The following is a 22,205-nucleotide window of genomic DNA, read 5'->3' as shown; positions in this document are numbered from 1 at the left end:
AGTTTTTACCCCCAAGCCTTAGGACTCCTGAACAGGTTGTCAAATGGCTACCCAGACTATTTGCATTGTGTGCCCCCCCAACCCCTCTTTTTAAGCTGCTGCTACTCTCTGTTTATCATATATGCATAGTCACTTTAACTATACATTCATGTACATACTACCTCAATTGGGCTGACCAACCAGTGCTCCTGCACATTGGCTAACCGGGCTATCTGCATTGTGTCCCACCCACCACCCTCCAACCCCTCTTTTACACTACTGCTACTCTCTGTTCATCATATATGCATAGTCACTTTAACCATATCTACATACTACCTCAATCAGCCTGACTAACCGGTGTCTGTATGTAGCCTCACTACTTTTATAGCCTCGCTACTGTATATAGCCTGTCTTTTTACTGTTGTTTTATTTCTTTACCTACCTATTGTTCACCTAATACCTTTCTTGCACTATTGGTTAGAGCCTATAAGTAAGCATTTCACTGTAAGGTCTACACCTGTTGCATTCAGCGCACGTGACAAATAAACTTTGATTTGATTTGATTCCGTGACTCCAAGTTGACTTCGAGATGATTATTATATAAATATATGCGCATAAAGGAGTTTCCGCCACCACTTCGCACATCATACATTTTATTGAAACAAAAAGATACCACCTTGATTAGTGGATTTTATTTTGTCGACATTTGGAAAGTTTACCGACAAATGTCATGTTTCCATCAGGCCTGTCATGACATTCATTAACCCGAGATGGACTTTACTAGCATAAAATGTCTGGATGGAAATGTGGTTATTGTAAAAATTGTAATATGTTAATTAATAAGGGTCACAAATGTAAATGACAAAATAAGGTATCACCAACTTTATTATAGTTCATCAGACTTTATATTCCAGCAACAGCAGCCATTTAACCTTTTATTAAAGGTGAGATACTGTTGAGTTATGCACACAGAGTCGCTGTATGCAATGAATCTAAGTTAAATGAATGGCCAACAGTGTGTGTGTATGTACTGTGTAAGCATGGTGGCCTGGTGGACTCATCTTAGACAAAGAGAATAAAAACAGAAGTTGGCACGGTGTCAAGGTTACTTAATACATGGCAACAACCAACCAAGTCAAGCACCTGCATGAAAGGAATGTGTCCTAGCAGAACCCTACTGAAGCTGAGCAGTCTTATCCCAAATAACACTGCTATAGGGAAACCAGGCACGAGTTGCCTACAGATGTAGGATCTTAAATTGAGCCAGTTTGCTACAGCAGGAAAATGATCCTGCAGCAACAAGAACTGTGAAGTATTTATGTGGATTATAATGAATGGACATTTTTGTAGGGTTTGTTACATTTACTCATTAGAGTAAATCAAGTCTGACATTTTTAAGTGGAAATTACAAACTTTAGAAGCCTTTTTAAACCTTAAATACACTACAAGTTTGCATTTCCTGCTAAGCAGGAAAATTCCTGCAACAACAGGATGACCAAATTAAGATATATGCTGCTAGAAGGGTAAGTGTGTCTGGCAATACATTCAGTGCTGTGTCAGCATTTGATGCCTCTACATTACATGCCAACGTTCACATCATAATCCAATAACAAAATCAAATAAACACTTTGCATATAATTTGCATTAAAACAGTTCTGTCACATTGCTCTGTATCTCACTGCAAACAAACTATGGCACTCTGTAGAGGAGTCATCTTGTTACTAAATGTAGTCCCCTAAAGTGACAACAGAATTGAGTGATTCTCAGAAATAAACAGACTGTGTGGGAGATTTCAGTAGCTAGGAAATGAAACCTAAAAGAGACCGGAACCCACTCTTAAAGCAGTTTAAACGTATGTATCGTAACCTTATTAATTTACTGACGTATACGGCAAACTGAATACTGAACTTTATTGAACTGAAGCCTAAATGCGACTGTGCTCCATTTTATACAGTCACTTGATTGACGTTGCATGCTTGATTGAAGATGGCTGCACAAACTGACAATGGGTGTGACTATATATGATGAATGACCAGGTTATAGTGTTTGCCCATAGAGTGTGCTGAATATTGTATATTATCAGATACCCTTTTTACACATGGTCCAAGCAAGGGCAACACTTGAATCAATTTAGCTTGGCTCTGCTCCCCTGTTATACAGTACCTTATGCAATAGATGGAGGGATTGTGTAAAGACCTCAAGCTCATTTTTCAAGAGAAAGACATTTTGGCAATATGTGTAACAGGTTTGCTCACAGTACAGATGCAGCATAATCATGACTTCCTATGAGAATTAAGCGTAACTATTGAGCTATGTTTTTGGATCAATAAGGGAAATTCATCATTATGATCTAACAGTAGCTTCTTAGGTCTGACACACACAGAGGGCCCGACTTACCAAGCATTTGCACAAGTGTAAAATTTGACTGATTATTTTTCCAGACAGAACCAAACACAACGACTTAAATGTAAAATTAAATGTAAAATAAAGGTAAGAGAAGGAATAGGTTTCCTAAGATAAAGAAGAAATGTTTCAAATGTTTTCATTTTGTTCCCTTGTATGAACTCACAGGTGCAGTCTTAAGAAAGGTGCAAATGTTTAGTAAATCTGACCCTTGACCTTGGGCCTTACTTCAGCTCTACCCGTGTTCAATATCAATATTATTTCAAATAAAGAGATGAGAGAGATGAGAAACAATTGGTGTAAGTTGTTGTTGAATTATTAGCTTGTGAAACCAGTGTATATTGAACAATGCAAGAGACTTTCAGACATCGAGATTTAAAAAAGTAGCATTTCTTTCCAACCAAAACCAGACGAGAATCTCTTGACAAAACCGGAGAAAATATCTTCAACCAGAGAGGTCAGCTTGGAGTTCCTTGTTTCTACGGACCTCATCAGCATGGATTTCCTGTGATAGAACAAACTGAAAGTTAGAAAAAAATTGCAATACGATACCGCAGTATAAGTTCATGTAGATATTCCCACTGTTCCCTGCATGTTGTAGCCTCTTACACATAAATTGACTTTGCTTTGTGTTTCTCTCTGCTTGTCATGTCATTCGATTGAGAGATAGCCTAGATATATGAGCACAGATATATAGAACCATAACCTCGTAGAATTGTTCTTCCGAAGGACAAGACATGGTCCAAGACCTTCCTCTATTCTTCATGTTTCAACCTCAACTGCCATCCAACAAGAGCGAAGAAATCTGATTGTTTCTCCACTTAGCAATGCTAAATTGTTGGCTTGCCAAGGATGTTACAGAATGGTATCTACTTACAGACTGGCATTCAGGCTAATAAATTAATTATATTGCGTTTCATCCTGTTGTCACACAGGCTAGGTCATCCTCACAGGTATTCACAATGCATATGTCTACGGCCTTGGTCCTCCTTGTTTTAACCATTACAGTAGCCCCATAAAACCAAAGAGCACCTCCAACCCTGCCTTTGATACTCTACTCGCTACTCGGTACCCACATAATGCTCCACGTCTTTCATTTCTCTAGACTAGGCCATAGCTTCGAATGACAGTCAGTGGGCGATTTACCTTCTCACGGAGCCTCTGCTTGAGCGCATTCAGGTGGGCCTCGCGGTTCTCTTTGTTGACTTCCATCTTGTAGTTGAGTTTCTCCTCTGCCATCTTGCTGAAGTTGTTGTTCTCCTCCAGGGCCTTGTGGAGCACCTCTCGCTCATGCTCCCGCTTCTCAGCCAGCTGCTTCAGGAGCAGGGCCTCCTGAGACTGCAGAGAGAGAAGAGTGAGAGAGATGGTAAAGAGGGATAAACAGAGAGAGGGGAGTGTGGAAGAGGGATAGATGGTGAGAAAGATTGGGGAGAGTGAGAGGAAGCATGATTAGAATTGAGGGGTGAAAAAGATATTGCAGACCCATTCTCTGTCATGCTTTCTGTTTACCTTCCTCCTCTCCTCCGCAGCCTCTAGCCTCTTCTGGAGCTCCTCCAGAGAGAGATCCTTCTTAGGGGGAGACAACAGCGGCTGGGGCCTGTCAGGAGAGAGGTCAGCAGGGGCCTTCAGGATGACCTCGAAGGCCTGGCCGGATGCCCGCTTGTTTAGGGACTTCACCTCCATGTCTGTGGAGGACAACAGGTATTAGGGCAGTAAGGCTATGCTGACAGAGAGGGGTAGGATGGACAGACAGACAGAAAGTGTGGCGGAAGAATCAGAATTAGTTAGGTAACATAGATAATTAAGATGTCTTATCTGCATAATATGCTTATATGATTGAACAATTGAACTTTTGTCATTAGAATGTATCTCTTCAGACTCTGGTGTTAACAGTTGCACTTCCTCCCTCAGCTGGGGCTCAGTCACCTGGGGCACAGACATGGGAGAAGTCAGGCTTCTCTATCACATGTCCCTGTTGCTATACATAATATCAGAAAGAGAAGAGGACAGAAGGATACATTGTCTTCATATGTGGATATGTATCTTTACCTATTACAAACCATGTGAAGAGATGGCGTGATTAATAGGGAACCAATTACTTGTCTCCACAATGTCTGTGCCCAGTCACTCCCTCTTTTGGCCTTGGGGAGATAAGGTCTGAGACAAGATGTGTGCGGTAGTGTCTGGAACAATTGTATGTCATCTCTGATGTTGCACCTATCCTGGGATAGTGTATGACCTAGAGGCTCACTACCCCCAAGAAGGGGTTTTACTTGAGATGGGAGTATCTGGAGTTGACAATTGATTTATGCCATAGAATGAGTTGGTGTTTCAGTGTTATGAAGTACCAGGGACGAGATCAGAGCCTCGTCTTAGGGGCCAAACTCTGAACAATCGGAACAGTCTTCATAGCAAATGCTATCTGGCTGCAGGATACTCCTTTCTCATATATCAACTTTCACCTGGTGACCGATTCCATACATCTGTTGTTTGACTGAGAGTTAGAAAACTTTGCCTCAAAATATATTTGTATTCTTCGTAATGTCAGAGCTACTCGACACAACTCTTGGGAGTGTTGAGCTGACCAGCCTCATTATTATAGAAGCAATTACTCCATGCTTTCCTTTTGACCCTGTCTGTCCTCATTATTGATTAGAATTTCTACAACAAAAGACAGACAGACAGACAGACAGACAGACAGACAGACAGACAGACAGACAGACAGACAGACAGACAGACAGACAGACAGACAGACAGACAGACAGACAGACAGACAGACAGACAGACAGACAGACAGACAGACAGACAGACAGACAGACAGACAGACAGACAGACAGACAGACAGACAGACAGAGAGAGACGGGTAGGATGGACAGACAGAGAGATTGATAGACACACAGAAAGGGGGATGTTGGACAGACAGACAGAGAGAGAGAGAGAGAGAGAGAGAGAGAGAGAGAGAGAGAGAGAGAGAGAGAGAGAGAGAGAGAGAGAGAGACAAAGGGAAACAAAAAGCAAAGGTGGATGAATAGACAAACCATAGAATTACATTCTGAGCATAATTATATGATCTCTATGGGACACAGGCAAACGCATAGAGCTCTTCATCACTAACCTCCATATTGGTAGAGGCTGTTGGGATGTGGTTGTGAATGGAAGCAGGAGCAGATCAGAGACAGCATGGACATCTCTTTGATCTTGTCCGAGTAGGCTGGAAAAGAGGGAGAGGAGAAGACAGAGTGAGAAGAGATATCCACAGTTATCCTTGAATCCACTTTTAAATTGGCATCTGGCATTTATTGTGAATGATACAGCCATTTTGTATTTGCTAAACAGAGCTGATATCATCATATGATTAGATAATGTATGCACAAAAGGTCTAATGTGAAAAGGTTGAATTCAGGTTGTATTGTATATTGCTCATAACAAATGACTGTATGAAAGGACGAATGGCATGAATATTTTGGGGGGTTTAATCCCGTCGCCAGTAACATTGAGAAAATGATCAATTATTCATATGTAGACATTTATCTCTGGTTTTCACTTCACCCACTCACTAGGACTGTGCAGTGTGTGTGTATGTGGTGGGTTACATATCCATACTGTAGCTTATCCACGGGCACTGTACGGTGTGTGTTGCAGATAAGTGTGTGTCCAAGAGTGTGTATGTGTTAGGGTTCAATATGACGGCATGGCCGGATTAAGCGCAGGGGTTTACCGGGGGTGAAGCCCCTGGGGCCAGGCCCATGGGCCCCAGAGGCAGGAAAAAAATATATATACACTTTTTTATATACAATATATATTAATATATGTACATACATATATATTATTCTTCAATGTAGAAAATAGTAAAATGTTTGGACAGACCTACTCATTCAAGGGTTTTTCTTTATTTGGACTATTTTCTACCGGTCACCGGTATTGAACCCTAGCTGACGGTTGAGTAAAAACGGAACTGGTTAATACTGAAAAAAAGATTTTCAACTAAGCCAACAATGAACATAGTGGAAGTTGTTCCTGTTCCAGTTTTAGCCAACTGCCTTTTGTTTTTATGCAAATCATGTTTTGGCAGCAATGAAGGAGTTGTCCGAGGCAGAAACAGGCACAATGGCTAGAAGTTGGATGACATTAAAGTTACAATTGCATGCGGCAAACTTCATTCCTCTTGACTCCTCACTGTGCTTTGGCTCATGCAATATTTACGTAGCGTCAGTGATAATGATTCGATACGTCACAGAGCTACCACTTTCAGGTTCGGTTGGATTGCGCACTGTGAACCAACACTTGTGAGGAGACAGCTCACAAAAAAATGCTGCGGCAGGGCCTGCACGGCAACATACATGCCAGTAGCAAGGATGGCTTCAACACGACTGACTTGGCTGAGTTCATCAAGTTCATTCCTCTCTTTAGCAGCATCTTTCAGTGTCACAAGATCTTTGTCAACAGGGGTTTGAACTCCTTCCTATAAATGACGTTCTGTGTCCTTATAAAATAAAGAGAGATCTTCACTGACGTGTAACGAGGGTCCGTGTGCTGAAACGCCTATGTCGATATTCCATCAAAAAATCTGCCGTTTCCAGCTACAATAGTCATTTACATTCATTAACAGTGCCTACACTGCATTTCTGATCAATTTGATGTTATTTTAATGGACGAAAAATGTGCTTTTCTTTCAAAAACAAGGACATTTCTAAGTGACCCTAAACTTTTGAACGGTAGTGTATATACTTGATTTAGTTCTGTAGTGATTTTTATGAAATTGCTTCTTTCAATTATTGACAAACGTGCACCTGTTAAGAAACTGACTGTTAAAACAGTTAAGGCTCCATGGATTGATGTGGAATTTAAAAACTCTATGGTTGAAAGAGATGGGGGGGGGGGATGATCTTTGGAGTACTTTAAATGAAATGATGGACCGAAATGCAAATTCAATGCCATCTTTCATCGAATCAGATGGCTTATTCATCACAAAAACATTTGATGTTGCTAATTATTTGAATGATTACTTAATCAGCAAAGTGGGCAAACTTAGGCAGGAAATCAAATCAAATCAAAAGTGTCACATGCACCGAATACAACAGATGTAGACCTTACAGTGAAATGCTTACTTACAAGCCCTTAACCAACAATGCAGTTGTAAGAAAATACAAAAAAAAAGTCAGAAATAAAAGTAAAAAATATTTAATGAGCAGCAGTAAAATAACAATAGCGAGGCTATATATACAGGGGTTAATATGTACATGTAGGTAGAGTTATTAAAGTGACTATGCATAGATAATAACAGAGAGTAGAAGCGTAGAAGAGGGAGGGAGCAATGCAAATAGTCTGGGTAGCCATTTGATTAGATGTTCAGGAGTCTTATGGCTTGGGGGTAAAAGTTGTTTAGAAGATTCTTGGACCTAGACTTGGCGCTCCTGTACCGCTTGCCGTGCGGTAGCAGAGAGAACAGTCTATGACTAGGGTGGCTGGAGTCTTTGACCATTTGTAGGTCAAAGACTCAGAGCATGAGCAGATGCCATACCAGGCAGTGATGTAACCTGTCAGGATGCTCTCGATGGTGCAGCTGTAAAATCTTTTGAGGATCTGAGGACCCATGCCAAATCTCTTCAGTCTCCTGAGGGGTAATAGGTTTTGTCGTGCCCTCTTCACGACTGTCTTGGTGTGCTTGGGCCATGTTCATTTGTTGGTGATGTGGACGACAAGGAACTTGAAGCTCTCAACCTGCTCCACGGCAGCCCGTCGAGGGAAATTGGGGTGTGCTCGGTCCTCCTTTTCCTGTAGTCCACAATCATCTCCTTTGTCTTGATCACGTTAAAAGGGAGCGGTTGTTGTCCTTGCACCACACGGTCAGGTCTCGGACCTCCTTTTACGCGGGGCGGTGCAGGTGAACCCAAATGTAGACTCAGACGAGGAAACAAGGATAGCTAACCAATGTATTTATTGAAAAGCGGGAGAGGAGATGGGGTGCAGTCCAGGGGGATCTCGGGCAGGTAGTATGGAATCCGGACTAAGGCTGAGGCTGGGGGCAAGAAGATTAGGAACCGGGTAAGCAAGTCTGGAGCGGAATCCAATGAAGTAGTGTGTTAGGATTTGGGTACACTGATCCAAGATCTGTGACTACTGGAAATATCTACCCACAGCATGTTCATAAATTCTCCCAGACACTCAAGGTAATTTAATAGATACCGGTGTAATCAGACAATCGCAAACACAGGCACGGTTTCCCTGGCGAAACAGTTTGTGGGTCAGACTGAGTGCAGACCCAACCCTCCCCTTCTCTCCACCCACTGCAGCAGGGCTACTCAGTTGAGCAGCTCAGGGAAGGAAGGTTTGTTTATTTGTGTGTGTGTTTGCATGTGAGTGCACACTATGTAAAATAATGGCCTGGTGGGACGATTTTAGACAAAGATTATACATATAGAAGTTGGCACGATGTCAAAGCGACAATCAATTTAGTCAAGCACCACAATGAAGGGATTGTGTCCTAGCGTGCACGCTCTGTGTGTAGTGAAATTAATGGCCTACAGTGTTTGTGTGTGTCTGTGGGTGTCAGTGAGTGTGCTTGCATGTGTGCATGGAGTGGGAGAGACAGAGAGAGGGTGGGAGGGTAGCTGGTGTGTGTCTGTGTGAGTCGATTGCTCCTAGAAAATGTGTGTTGCCAAGGTGATATCGCTGTCTGCTTGGGAGAGAATGAATCTTCTATCAGCTAGAGCCAGGGAGCCATGTCTGAAACAGCAGTCATAACCAGAACACCCTGCGGCTATGTTCTACAGTGGAAAGAAAAAGTATGTGAACCCTTTGCAATTACCTGGATTTCTGCAATAAATTAGTCAGACATTTTTTTATCTGCTCTTCATCTTAAATCACAACAATAGATGAACACAGTGTGCTTAAACTAAAAACACACAAAATATTGTATTTTTCTTGTCTATATTGAATACATCACTTAAACATTCCCAGTGTAGGTTGGAAAAAGTATGTGAACCCCAAGGCTAATGCCTTTTCCAAAAGCTAATTGGAATCAGGAGTCAGCTAACCTGGAGTCCAATCAATGAGACATGTTAGGTTCTTATTTTACAGAGTAAATAACTCACAGACACTAGAGAAGCTTAAACAAGTTTAATTCTTCCCAAAGGGTCGTAACAGCAAAGAAAATGGCTTCCCTCATGGTGGTAAGTCTCCTCCTTATCTCTAAACATTGCATCCTTCTTGCTAAGCAGGGAACTAAGTGATATGAGCCTTCAACGGTTTCTCCCCTTATCAGTACTGTCACATGCAATTGTTTTCCCTGCACTCAGCACATTCCAAGCTTAGTTGTCTTGCTACAGAGAACCATTAACTTCTCACTCCTTTATATACTATTAATCTGATCTATCATCTCTTTATATCTCAATGTTCAAAGTTTACCCCAAATGCAACAGACAAGATTAGAGATGTTGGTTAGAGCTGCCTTGTCCTATAAAAACACACACAAAATTTGAGTTTACTATTCACAAGAAGCATTGCCTGATGTGAACCATGCCTCGAACGAAAGAGATCTCAGAAGACCTAAGATGAAGAATTATTGACTTGCTTTAAGCTGGAAAGGGTTACAAATGTATCTCTAAAGGCCTTGATGTTCATCAGTCCACAGTAAGACAAATTGTCTATAAATGGAGAAATTTCAGCACTGTTTGCTACTCTCCCTAGGAGTGGCCGTCCTGCAAAGATCACTGCAAGTGCACAGTGCAGAATGCTCAATGAGGTTAAGAAGAATCCTAGTGTCAGCTAAAGACTTACATAAATCTCTGGAACATGCTAACATCTCTGTTGACGAGTCCACGATATGTTAAACACTAAACAAGAATGGTGTTCATGGGAGGACACCACGGAAGAAGCCACTGCTGTCCAAAAAGCACCTGGATGTTCCACAGCGCTTCCGGCAAAATATTCTGTGGACAGATTAAACTAAAGTCGAGTTGTTTGGAAGGAGCACACAACACTATGTGTGGAGGAAAAAAGGCACAGTACACCAACATCAAAAACCTTTCCCAACTGTAAAGTATGGTGGAGGGAGCATCATGGTTTGGGGCTGCTTTGCTGCCTCAGGGTCTGGACAGCTTGCTATTATTGACGGAAAAATGAATTCCCAAGTTTATCAAGACATTTTGCAGTAGAATGTAAGGCCATCTGTCTGCCAATTGAAGCTCAACAGAAGTTGAGGGATGCAACAGGACAATGACCCAAAACACAGAAGTAAATCAACAACAGAATGGTTTCAACAGAAGAAAACACGCCTTCTGGAGTGGCCCAGTCCGAGTCCTGACCTTTAAAATGCTGTAGCATGACCTCGAGAGAGGCTCACACCGGACATCTTAAGAATATTGAAGAACAGAAACAGTTTCGCAAAGATGAATCAAATCAAAGTGTATTTGTCACGTGCACCGAATACAACAGGTGTAGACCTTAGAGTGAAATGCTTACTTACAGGCTCTAACCAACAGTGCAAACAAGGTATTAGGTAAGCAAAAGGTAAGTAAAGAAATTAAAACAACAGTAAAAAGACAGTGAAAAATAACAGTAGCGAGACTTTATACAGGCACCGGTTAGTCGGGCTGATTGAGGTAGTATGTACATGTAGATATGGTTAAAGTGACTGCACATATGATAAACAGAGAGTAGCAGTAGCGTAAAAGAGGGGTTGGTGGGTGGTAGGTGGCGGGACACAATGCAGATAGCCCGGGTTAGCCAATGTGCGGGAGCACTGGTTGGTCGGGCCAAATGAAGTAGTATGTACATAAATGTATAGTTAAAGTGACTATGCATATTTGATCAACAGAGAGTAGCAACAGCGTAAAAGAGGGGTTGGGTGGGGAGGCACACAATGCAAATAGTCCAGGTAGCCCTTTGATTACCTGTTCAGGAGTCTTATGGCTTGGGGGTAAAAACTGTTGAGAAGCCTTTTATTCCTAGACTTGGCACTCCGGTACCGCTTGCCATGCGGTAGTAGAGAGAACAGTCTATGACTGGGGTGGCTGGGGTCTTTGACAATTTATAGGGCCTTCCTCTGACACATCCTGGTGTAGAGGTCCTGACATTTGATCCTAGTAAAAATTCCCTGTTTTAGATCAGTTAGGATCAGCACTTTATTTTAAGAATGTGAAATGTCAGAATAACAGTAGAGAGAATGATTTATTTCAGCTTTTATTTCTTTCATCACATTCCCAGTGGGTCAGAAGTTTACATACACTCAATTAGTATTTGGTAGTATTGCCTTTAAATTGTTTAACTTCGGTCAAATGTTTTGGGTAGCATTTCACAAGCTTCCCACAATAAGTTGGGTGAATTTTGGCTCATTCGTCTTGACAGAACTGGTGTAACTGAGTCAGGTTTGTAGGCCTCCTTGCTTGCACACGCTTTTTCAGTTCTGCCAACACATTTTCTATAGGATTGAGGTCAGGGCTTTGTGATGGCCACTCCAATACCTTGACTTTATTGTCCTTAAGCCATTTTTCCACAACTTTGGATATATGCATGGGGCCATTCTCCATTTGGAAGACCCATTTGCAACCAAGCTTTAACTTCCTGACTGATGTCTTATATCCACAGATATTTCCTCCCTCATGATGCCATCTATTCTATCCACGACATGATGCTGCCACCCCCGTGCTTCAAGGATGGGATGGTGTTCTTCGTCTGGCAAGACTCCCCTTTTTCCTCCAAACATAACGATGGTCATTATGGCCAAACAGTTTTATTTTTGTTTCATCAGACCAGAGGACATTTCTCCAAAAAGTATGATCTTTGTCCCCATGTGCAGTTGCAAACCGTAGTCTGGCTTTTTTATGGCGGATTTGGAGCAGTGGCTTCTTCCTTGCTGAGCGGCCTTTCAGGTTATGTTTATATAGGACTAGTTTTACTGTGGATATAGATACTTTTGTACCTGTTTCCTCCAGCATCTTCACAAGGTCCTTTGCTGTTGTTCTGGGATTGATTTGCACTTTTCGCACCAAAGTATGTTCATCTATAGGAGACAGAACAGCTTCTAAAGCCATCATTTTCTGGAATTTTCCAAGCTGTTTAAAGTCACATTCAAGTTAATGTTTGTAAACTTCTGACCCACTGGAATTGTGATACAGTTAATTCATTGTGAAATAATCTGTCTGTAAACAATTGTTGGAAAAATTACTTGTGTCATGCACAAAGTAGATGTCCTAACCGACATGCCAAAACTATAGTTTTTTAATAAAAGATTTGTGGAGTGGTTGAAAAACGAGTTTTAATGACTCCAACCTAAGTGTATGTAAACGTCTGACTTCAACTGTATATATACAGGGGGTACTGGTTAGTCAATGTAATTGAGGTAATATGTACATGTAGGTAGAATTATTAAAGTTACTATGCATAGATAATAACAGACAGTAGCAGCAGCGTAGAAGAGGAAGTGGGGCAATGCAAATAGTCTGGGTAGCCATTTGACTAGATGTTCAGGACCCTGTTTAGCTGTTTTAGAAGCCTCTTGGACCTAGACTTGGCGCTCTGGCACCGCTTGCCGTGTGATAGCAGAGAGAACAGTCTATGACTAGGGTGGCTGGAGTCTTTGACCACTTTTAGGGCCTTACTCTGACAATGGCTGTTATAGAGGTCCTGGATGGCAGGAAGCTTGGCTCCGGTGAAGTACTGGGCTGTCTGCACCACCCTCTGTAGTGCCTTGCAGTCGGAGGCCGAGCAGTTGCCATACCAGGCAGTGATGCAACCAGGATGCTCTTGATGGTGCAACCTTTTGAGGATCTGATGACCCATGCCAAATCTCTTCAGTCTCCTGAGAATTGGTTTTGTCTTGCCCTCTTTGTTGGTGATGTGGACGACAAGGAAATTGAAGCTCTCAACCTGATCCACTGCAGCCCCGCCGATGAGAATTGGGGCGTGCTCAGTCCTCCTTTTCCTGTAGTCCACAATCATCTCCTTTATCTTGATTACCTTGAGGGAGAGGTTGTTGTTCTTGCACCACACGGTCAGGTCTCTGACCTCCTGTTACACGGGTGGTGCAGGTGAACCCAAATGCAGACTCAGACGAGGAGACAAGAATAGGTAACCAATGTATTTATTGAAAAGCGGAAGAGGGGTGCAGTCTAGGGGAATCTCGGGCGGGTAGTATGGAATCCGGACTTAGGCTGAGATTGGGGTTAAGGAGATTAGGAACCGGGTAAGCAGGTCTGGAGCGGAATCCAATGAAGCAGTAGAGCGGGGATCCAGGGCAGAGAAGCAGGACTGAGGACACGAGGGACTGGAGACAGGTACCAGAGTTAGAGCAGACGGGTCTGTAGCAGAGAGAAAAAGTAGCGTGAGGCTTGGGAAAACAGGCACAACAGGATAACTACATTTTTGCAGGAAAAAACAGCTAGACATGCCGACTGACTGAGTAGAGGCTGCAATCTGGCCGCGTGGAAGTGGCAGGGCTATTTGTATTTGTAGGGTTCTTGATTATGGAACAGGTTCCAGCTGGTTGGAATCTGCTCTGCTTCCAGCACACCTTTCTCCACTCACACAATCACATACACACACAGAGAGAGAAGAAGAGAGAGAGATCACTGGGGGAGTGGTGGCAGGTTAGGGTGGTCCAGGATGAGAAGTGGAGGGTGTGGCAGGAGCAGATGTAACACCTCTTCCCTATAGGCTGTCTCATCGTTGTTGGTGATCATGCTTAGCACTGTTGTGTCATCTGCAAGTCGTGCCTGGCCGTGCAGTCATGAGTGAACAGGGAGTACAGGAGCGGACTGAGCACGCACCCCTGAGGGGCCCCCATGTTGAGGATCAGTGTGGCGGATGTGTTGTTACCTACCCTTACCACCTGGGGGCGCCCTGTCAGGAAGTCCAGGATCCAGTTGCAGAGGGAGGTGTTTAGTCCCAGGGTCCTTAGCTTAGTGATGAGCTTTGAGGGCACTGTGTTGAATGCTGAGTTGTAGTCAATGAATAGCATTCTCACATAGGTGTTCCTTTTTTCCAGGTGTGAAAGGGCAGTATGGAGTGCAATAGAGATTGCATCATATGTGGATCTGTTGGGGCGGTATGCAAATTGAAGTGGGTCTAGGGCTTCAGGGATAATGGTGTTGATATGAGCCCTGACCAGCCTTTCAAAGCACTTCATGGCTACAGACGTGAGTGCTACGGGTGGGTAGTCATTTAGGCAGGTTACCTTAGTGTTCTTGGGCACAGGGACTATGGTGGTCTGCTTGAAACATGTTGGTATTACAGACTCAGACAGGGAGAAGTTGAAAATGTGCTCAGAGTACACGTCCTGGTTATCAGTCCTGTTGTTTAAAGGTCTTATTCACATCGGCTGAGGAGAGCGTGATCACACAGTCGTCCGGAACAGCTGATGCATGCATGTTTCAGTGTTACTTGCCTCTAAGCGAACATATACGTTATTTAGCTTGTCTGGTAGGCTCGTGTCACTAGGCAGCTCTCGGCTGTGCTTCCCTTTGTAGTCTGTAATAGTTTGCAAGCCGTGCCACATCCAACGAGCGTCGGAGCCAGTGTAGTTCGATTCGATCTTAGTCCCGTATTGATGCTTTGCCTGTTTGATGGTTCGTCAGAGGGCATAGCGGGATTTCTTATAAGCTTCCGGATTAGAGTCCCGTTCCTTGAAAGCTGCAGCTCACTCTTTAGCTCAATGCGGATGTTGCCGATAATCCATGGCTTCTGGTTGGGGTATGTACGTACAGTCACTGTGGGGACGACATCATCGATGCACTTATTGATGAAGCCAATGACTGATGTGGTGTATTCCTCAATGTCATCGGAAGAATCACGGAACATATTCCAATCTGTGCTAGCAAAACAGTCCTGTAGTTTAGCATCTGCTTCATCTCACCACTTTTTTATTGACCTAGACACTGGTGCTTCCTGCTTTAATTTTTGCTTGTAAAATAGAATTATGGTCAGATTTGCCAAATGGAGGGCGAGGGAGAGCTTTGTATGTGTCTCTGTGTGTGGAGTAAAGGTGGCCAAGAGTTTTTTTTTCTCTCTGGTTGCACATTTAACATGCTGATAGATATTTGGTTAGACGGATTTAAGCTTCCCTGCATTAAAGTCCCCAGCCACTAGGAGCGCTGCCTCTGGGTAAGCGTTTTCCTGTTTGCTTATGGCGGAATACAGCTCATTGAGTGCGGTCTTAGTGCCAGCATCAGTCTGTGGTGGTATGTAGACAGCTACGAAAAGTACCGATGAAATCAGTCTAGGTAGATAGTGTGGTCTACAGCTTATCATGAGTTCCTCTACCTCAGGCGAGCAAAACCTCGAGACTTCCTTAGATATCGTGCACCAGCTGTTGCTTACAAATATACAGAGACCTTCACCCCTTGTCTTACCAGAAGCTGCTGTTCTATCATGCCGTTAGAGTGTATGTCATTCATGTCGTCATTCAGCCATGACTCGGTGAAACATAAGATGATACCATGCCAACAAATGCCAACAATTACCAGTGAGCCATTGTACTCATGCATAAGAACAAATAATGACAGAAAAGCATTGTAGGTTTGACATTTGTAAGGAAAAACTATTGTTATCGATCAATAATGACAAACCTCCTGGCATTGACAACTTAAATGGAAAGCTACTAAGGATGGTAGCTGATTCTACAGCCACTCCTATCTGCATATCTTTATTCTGAGCCTAGAGGGAAGTCTTTCTCCTCAGGCCTGGAGGGGAGCCAAAGTCATTCCACCACCCAAGAGTGGTAAAGTGGCCTTTACTGGTTCTAACAGCAGAGCTTTTAGCTTGCTGCCAGCTCTTAGCAAACCATTGGGAAAAAATGTGTTTGACCAAATACCATGCAATTTCTCTGTAAACAAATTATCAATAGACTTTCAACATTCTTATAGAGAAGGGCACACATGTACTGCACTGACACAAATGACTGATAATTGGTTGAAAGAAATTGATAATAAGAAGATTGTGTGAGCTGTAATGATAGATTTCAGTGCAGCCTTTGATATTATTGACCATAACATGCTGTTGAGAACGTATGTGTTATGGCTTTTCAACCTCTGCCATATCGTGGATTCCGAGCTATCTATCTAATAGAACTGAGAGAATTTTCTTTATTGGAAAATTCTCTAATGTCAAACATGTTAAGTCTGGTGTACCGCACTTAAAAATAAATGTACCATGGGGTTGGATAAAATATCACTGATGTAGAGGGGGTTTAAGATTGGATTAGCTCATCCCTACTGAAGATCAGCTCTTCAGAGAGATCTACAGTTCACTTCCACAAAAGAAAGGATTGACTGACAGGATAATCTTATGTATGCTACTGATTCTTTACGCATTATTTTGACACTGCAGTAACTGTAGAGTTTGTTACGGCGCTTAGCTTTTGATATGACACAACAGGCTGATAATCTACAGCACCATAACACGTTGAATACTTATTCCATGCTGTATATATAGTCAAACAGTAATACCTACGCTAAGAACAGTTATTCTTTGATGGTTGCTGATGATGCTGACATGATCCTATAGCTGTCGGTGATCTCTGAACTGTTCTAGAATCAAATAAGCAGGCCTAAAGGGTGGAGCTGTTATACTGTCCTGTATCATATTTTATTGAGTCATATTGTGATACATTCTATACAATATATTGTATCAAATACTGTAATGTATCATAGGTTTGTCAGAGGTTTAAACCCTTGGTGATTAATATGGAATAAACTGTATGGGACCTATAGCTTCCCGCATTGCAAGCCCAATGACTCCAAGCCCTTTTTATTGCTTCAGGTCTGCATCATCAAGCAGCCATTTTATCAGCAGTCACACCTTGGTTCTGTCACAAAATGCACCCTATTCCCTATATCGTGCACTTCTTGCGACTAGATCCCTATGGGCCCTGGTCAAAGATAGTCCATTATATAGGGAATAATGGGCCATTTAAGATCGCAGCTCTTGGCACGACTGAGGAAAATCCCTGAGATCTCCAATCAGCAATGGAAATGATCTGATCCCATGAAATAATCCAGTTCTTTAGGAACATGATACACAGCATGGTTGGTCATTTTAGACGGACATGACAAATGCAACCCTCAGTTTGTACATATGACCTTTATAAGCATTCAAATGAAACAAATGTGATTCCTAGATCCTCTTCCATTCATAAATGGACAAATTTGATGTGGCCAGACATTAGGTCAAATAAATGATGCTCTCAGAGATCTATTTTACATGGAAAATAAACCACGTATATGAGCAACACATCTCAGTTCATACCAAAACGCTCCCCACCCAGCAACGCATCTTCAATAACATCTCGATATTCTGTCTAAAATCATACAACAGAAGGATTTCGTCTGATAAATACATGTCCACCCCCATTTTATAACAGATAGTTGCTAACAAAATGTTGGATGTTTTACCTGATACGGTGCTGGCCATGGTTGCTGGAGGTGGAGGCGAGAGTAGGATGCTGCCGGATGGAGGAGAGGCAAGAATGTGAGAGAGGAGGAGGAGAGAGATGGCTCTGTGTGTATATCTGTCTCCAAGTGGTGCAATGCACAAGCCTCTCTGCGGTGTTGCGTGGACAATGACCAGCCGGCTCGACTCGATAGGGGCTGCTGCAACCTGCCAGAGACAAGGAGAGGGGGAGGGGTGGAGGGAGAGAGAGGCCTATTCTCTCACACACACACACACACACACACACACCTCTCTCTCTCTTTCACACACACAGGCAGGCACACATACTACAGTACCTCTCGCTAAAGCACTAAATAGGTAGCTTTAATATGTTTTATTCTTAAAATGTAACATTATGTCGAACATCTTAGGATCTGATGTGCATCCTCAAAAGAGGATGTGCTAGTAATAGCCTAAACACGTCAAAATGCTCAGCGCTGCAAACCAAGCCTCCTCCATGAGCATCCCTTTCTTTGGCTCTCTCACCCCCTGTGAGATTTCAATCGCTTCTCACACCAGCACTTATCTGTCCATCAAACATGTAAACAACTAGCTTACCTGTGCCATAGCAAGCTGCTCTATCCACATTAATTGGTGGAGCTAATTTATGAGCTAAATGTCAAATCCATGTTGATTTCACAAGATAAAAATTTATGAAAGGAACTATATGAACCGTTACTATTTTGGGGGTTCGAACCAGTTCAGAACTTTATTATGCGGGAATGGAAGTAAATAAATAGGAGTTTGGATAATAACGATTGGAAAATCATTTTGGTTCCAACGCCTGGTTGTCTCTGCCTTCAATAGTTCAATTTCTACATCTACAGTTCCCTGCTACCTTTAATGTAACACCTGTGTTATTTAATTGTTGATTTCATTTTCTGTCCATTTTCTATCTAAAAGCGCCTTTTTTTTCCAAATTTGGTTCAGAGAAGACTGTACTTACTCCCTTTGTATGATATGCCACAACAGAAGAGAAAATGGAGAGGGGGAGGGCTTAGGTCAATGCTACAAACCCGAGTGGAGAGTCAACCCGATGCGACCCATCCTCATCCTTGGCAACTCCAACATCACCCAACTATAAATGGTCCGGTCTAGACAGAACCAAGCAGAGGCCTATCCCAGCGGTGGCCATTGCCATGCTGCCTGTGTCCTCGGCTGCCTGTTGCCGGACAGTTGCCCCCAGGTGACCAAGGTCATCCTGTCGTTCAGCCTCAAAAATCGTTCAGCCTCAAAGGACCCCTCTCCCCTGATGATGGTACCTTCTCCCTGACACACGTGATTCTGACAGTAAGAGGGTCTGGTCAGGGTAGGGCCTAGAGGTCAGAGGTTATCTGGACGTTAAGTATTGGACATGACTCAGAGATGGGTCATATCCTGTAACTGATTGATCAAATACACTAAAATGACATACTGTTGGCTTTGTATAAGGATAGATACATGTAATGAGTAACTTGAATTGGTCATTGTTTGTTGTTCACCAAGATGATGAAACAATAGGATCAAGAACAAACCATCTTAGCATAGCTTACCTTATAATGTCACACTTTTTCATTGTTGTCACGACTTCCGCCGAAGTCGGTCCCTCTCCTTGTTCGGGCGGCGTTCAGCGTCACCGGCCTTCTAGCCATCGCCGATCCACTTTCCATTTTCCATTTGTTTTGTCCTTGTCTTACACACCTGGTTTCAATCCCCCAATTACTTGTTCATTATTTAACCCTCTGTTCCCCCATGTGTGTTTGTGAGTGATTGTTTATTGTATTGCGGTCCGTTATTGTGTCCTTGGATTTATTTGACGTGTATTGTGATTATTGTTGAGTAAAATTGCGTACATTACTCATATCTGCTGTCCTGCGCCTGACTCATCTACACCAGATGCATTACAATTATTATAACATTGTAAATGACACAGCAAGCATTAATTTCTCATGTAAGATGGTATTGGATTATGGTATCTTTAAAAAAATATATATTTCACCTTTATTTAACCAGGTAGGCAAATTGAGAACAAGTTCTCATTTACAATTGCGACCTGGCCAAGATAAAGCAAAGCAGTTCGACACATACAACGACACAGAGTTACACATGGAGTAAAACAAACATACAGTCAATAATACAGTATAAACAAGTCTATATATGATGTGAGCAAATGAGGTGAGATAAGGGAGGTAAAGGCAAAAAAAAGGCCATGGTGGCAAAGTAAATACAATATAGCAAGTGGGGGAGCAAAATAAATAAATAAATAAAATAAATACAGTAGGGAAAGAGGTAGTTGTTTGGGCTAAATTATAGGTGGGCTATGTACAGGTGCAGTAATCTGTGAGCTGCTCTGACAGTTGGTGCTTAAAGCTAGTGAGGGAGATAAGTGTTTCCAGTTTCAGAGATTTTTGTAGTTCGTTCCAGTCATTGGCAGCAGAGAACTGGAAGGAGAGGCGGCCAAAGAAAGAATTGGTTTTGGGGGTGACCAGAGAGATATACCTGCTGGAGCGCGTGCTACAGGTGGGTGATGCTATGGTGACCAGCAAGCTGAGATAAGGGGGGACTTTACCTAGCAGGGTCTTGTAGATGACATGGAGCCAGTGGGTTTGGCGACGAGTATGAAGCAAGGGCCAGCCAACGAGAGCGTACAGGTCGCAATGATGGGTAGTATATGGGGCATTGGTGACAAAACGGATTGCACTGTGATAGACTGCATCCAATTTGCTAAGTAGGGTATTGGAAGCCACTTTGTAAATGACATCGCCGAAGTCGAGGATTGGTAGGATGGTCAGCTTTACAAGGGTATGTTTGGCAGCATGAGTGAAGGATGCTTTGTTGCGAAATAGGAAGCCAATTCTAGATTTAACTTTGGATTGAAGATGTTTGATGTGGGTCTGGAAGGAGAGTTTACAGTCAAACCAGACAACTAGGTATTTGTAGTTGTCCACGTATTCTAAGTCAGAGCCGTCCAGAGTAGTGATGTTGGACAGGCGGGCAGGTGCAGGCTGCGATCGGTTGAAGAGCATGCATTTAGTTTTACTTGTATTTAAGAGCAATTGGAGGCCACGGAAGGAGAGGTGTATGGCATTGAAGCTTGCCTGGAGGGTTGTTAACACAGTGTCCAAAGAAGGGCCAGAAGTATACAGAATGGTGTCGTCTGCGTAGAGGTGGATCAGAGACTCACCAGCAGCAAGAGTGACATCATTGATGTATACAGAGAAGAGAGTCGGTCCAAGAATTGAACCCAGTGGCACCCCCATAGAGACTGCCAGAGGTCCGGACAGCAGACCCTCCGATTTGACACACTGAACTCTATCAGAGAAGTAGTTGGTGAACCAGGCGAGGCAATCATCTGAGAAACCAAGGCTGTCGAGTCTGCCGATGAGGATGTGGTGATTGACAAAGTCGAAAGCCCTGGCCAGATCAATGAATACGGCTGCACAGTAATGTTTCTTATCAACGGTTAAGATATCGTTTAGGACCTTGAGCGTGGCTGAGGTGCACCCATGACCAGCTCTGAAACCAGATTGCATAGCAGAGAAGGTATGGTGAGATTCGAAATGGTCGGTAATCTGTTTGTTGACTTGACTTTCGAAGACCTTAGAAAGGCAGGGTAGGATAGATATAGGTCTGTAGCAGTTTGGGTCTAGAGTGTCTCCCCCTTTGAAGAGGGGAATGACCGCAGCTGCTTTCCAATCTTTGGGAATCTCAGACGACACGAAAGAGAGGTTGAACAGGTTAGTAATAGGGGTGGCAACAATTTCGGCAGATAATTTTAGAAAGAAAGAAGGCTTGGGCAAGTTGCTGTGGGGGGTGCAGTGCTGTTGACTGGGGTAGGAGTAGCCAGGTGGAAAGCATGGCCAGCCGTAGAAAAATGCTTATTGAAATTCTCAATTAAATTGGATTTATCAGTGGTGACAGTGTTTCCTATCTTCAGTGCAGTGGGCAGCTGGGAGGAGGTGTTCTTATTCTCCATGGACTTTACAGTGTCCCAGAACTTTTTTGAGTTAGTGTTGCAGAAAACAAATGTCTGCTTGAAAAAGCTAGCCTTGGCTTTTCTAACTGCCTGTGTATAATGGTTTCTAGCTTCCCTGAACAGCTGCATATCATGGGGGATGTTCGATGCTAATGCAGAACGCCATAGGATATTTTTGTGTTGGTTAAGGGCAGTCAGGTCTGGGGAGAACCAAGGGCTATATCTGTATATATCTGCTATATATCTTAACATCATGATTGTCATATATTATAGTTTATGGCTATTTCATTATAATGTGTCATGACATTGATGATTATAGCTCACTTCCTGTAAAATACATAGGCCTACATGTAAAATGCACATGAATGGATACTTTGGGTAAAGGAAATTGTGGCTTTGATTTGCAAACATTGTTGTGAAAATCTCTCTTCACCCAGCATCA

At 42.8% G+C, this 22,205-nt stretch overlaps 1 protein-coding gene across 1 annotated transcript; it reads right to left on the bottom strand.

The window, feature by feature from the left end:
* Positions 1-846: 846 nt before the first annotated feature.
* On the bottom strand, positions 847-18,292 carry LOC109891448 (stathmin-3). The gene is made up of 5 exons (XM_020484004.2): positions 17,772-18,292; positions 5,498-5,593; positions 3,892-4,067; positions 3,529-3,720; positions 847-2,887 (listed from the first exon to the last, which is right to left on the bottom strand). Exons 1-5 carry the CDS (start codon positions 17,788-17,790, stop codon positions 2,828-2,830), a joined length of 543 nt encoding a protein of 180 aa, XP_020339593.1. The 5' UTR covers positions 17,791-18,292; the 3' UTR covers positions 847-2,827.
* Positions 18,293-22,205: the final 3,913 nt, after the last annotated feature.

This window comes from Oncorhynchus kisutch, linkage group LG1 (assembly GCF_002021735.2).
Source record: "Oncorhynchus kisutch isolate 150728-3 linkage group LG1, Okis_V2, whole genome shotgun sequence".
NCBI lineage: Eukaryota > Metazoa > Chordata > Actinopteri > Salmoniformes > Salmonidae > Oncorhynchus > Oncorhynchus kisutch.
Note: the sequence above shows the minus strand (reverse complement) of the source record. Positions and strands in the feature narration are given on the sequence as shown.

What these genes read in the sequence shown, in the direction of transcription:
- LOC109891448 (XM_020484004.2), bottom strand. An exon ending in CAGCCTCTACCAATATGGAG is followed by an intron (nt 4,068 to 5,497) that starts GTTAGTGATGAA and finishes TGTCCTCCACAG; the next exon opens with ACATGGAGGTGAAGTCCCTA. An exon ending in CTGCGGAGGAGAGGAGGAAG is followed by an intron (nt 3,721 to 3,891) that starts GTAAACAGAAAG and finishes CTCTCTCTGCAG; the next exon opens with TCTCAGGAGGCCCTGCTCCT.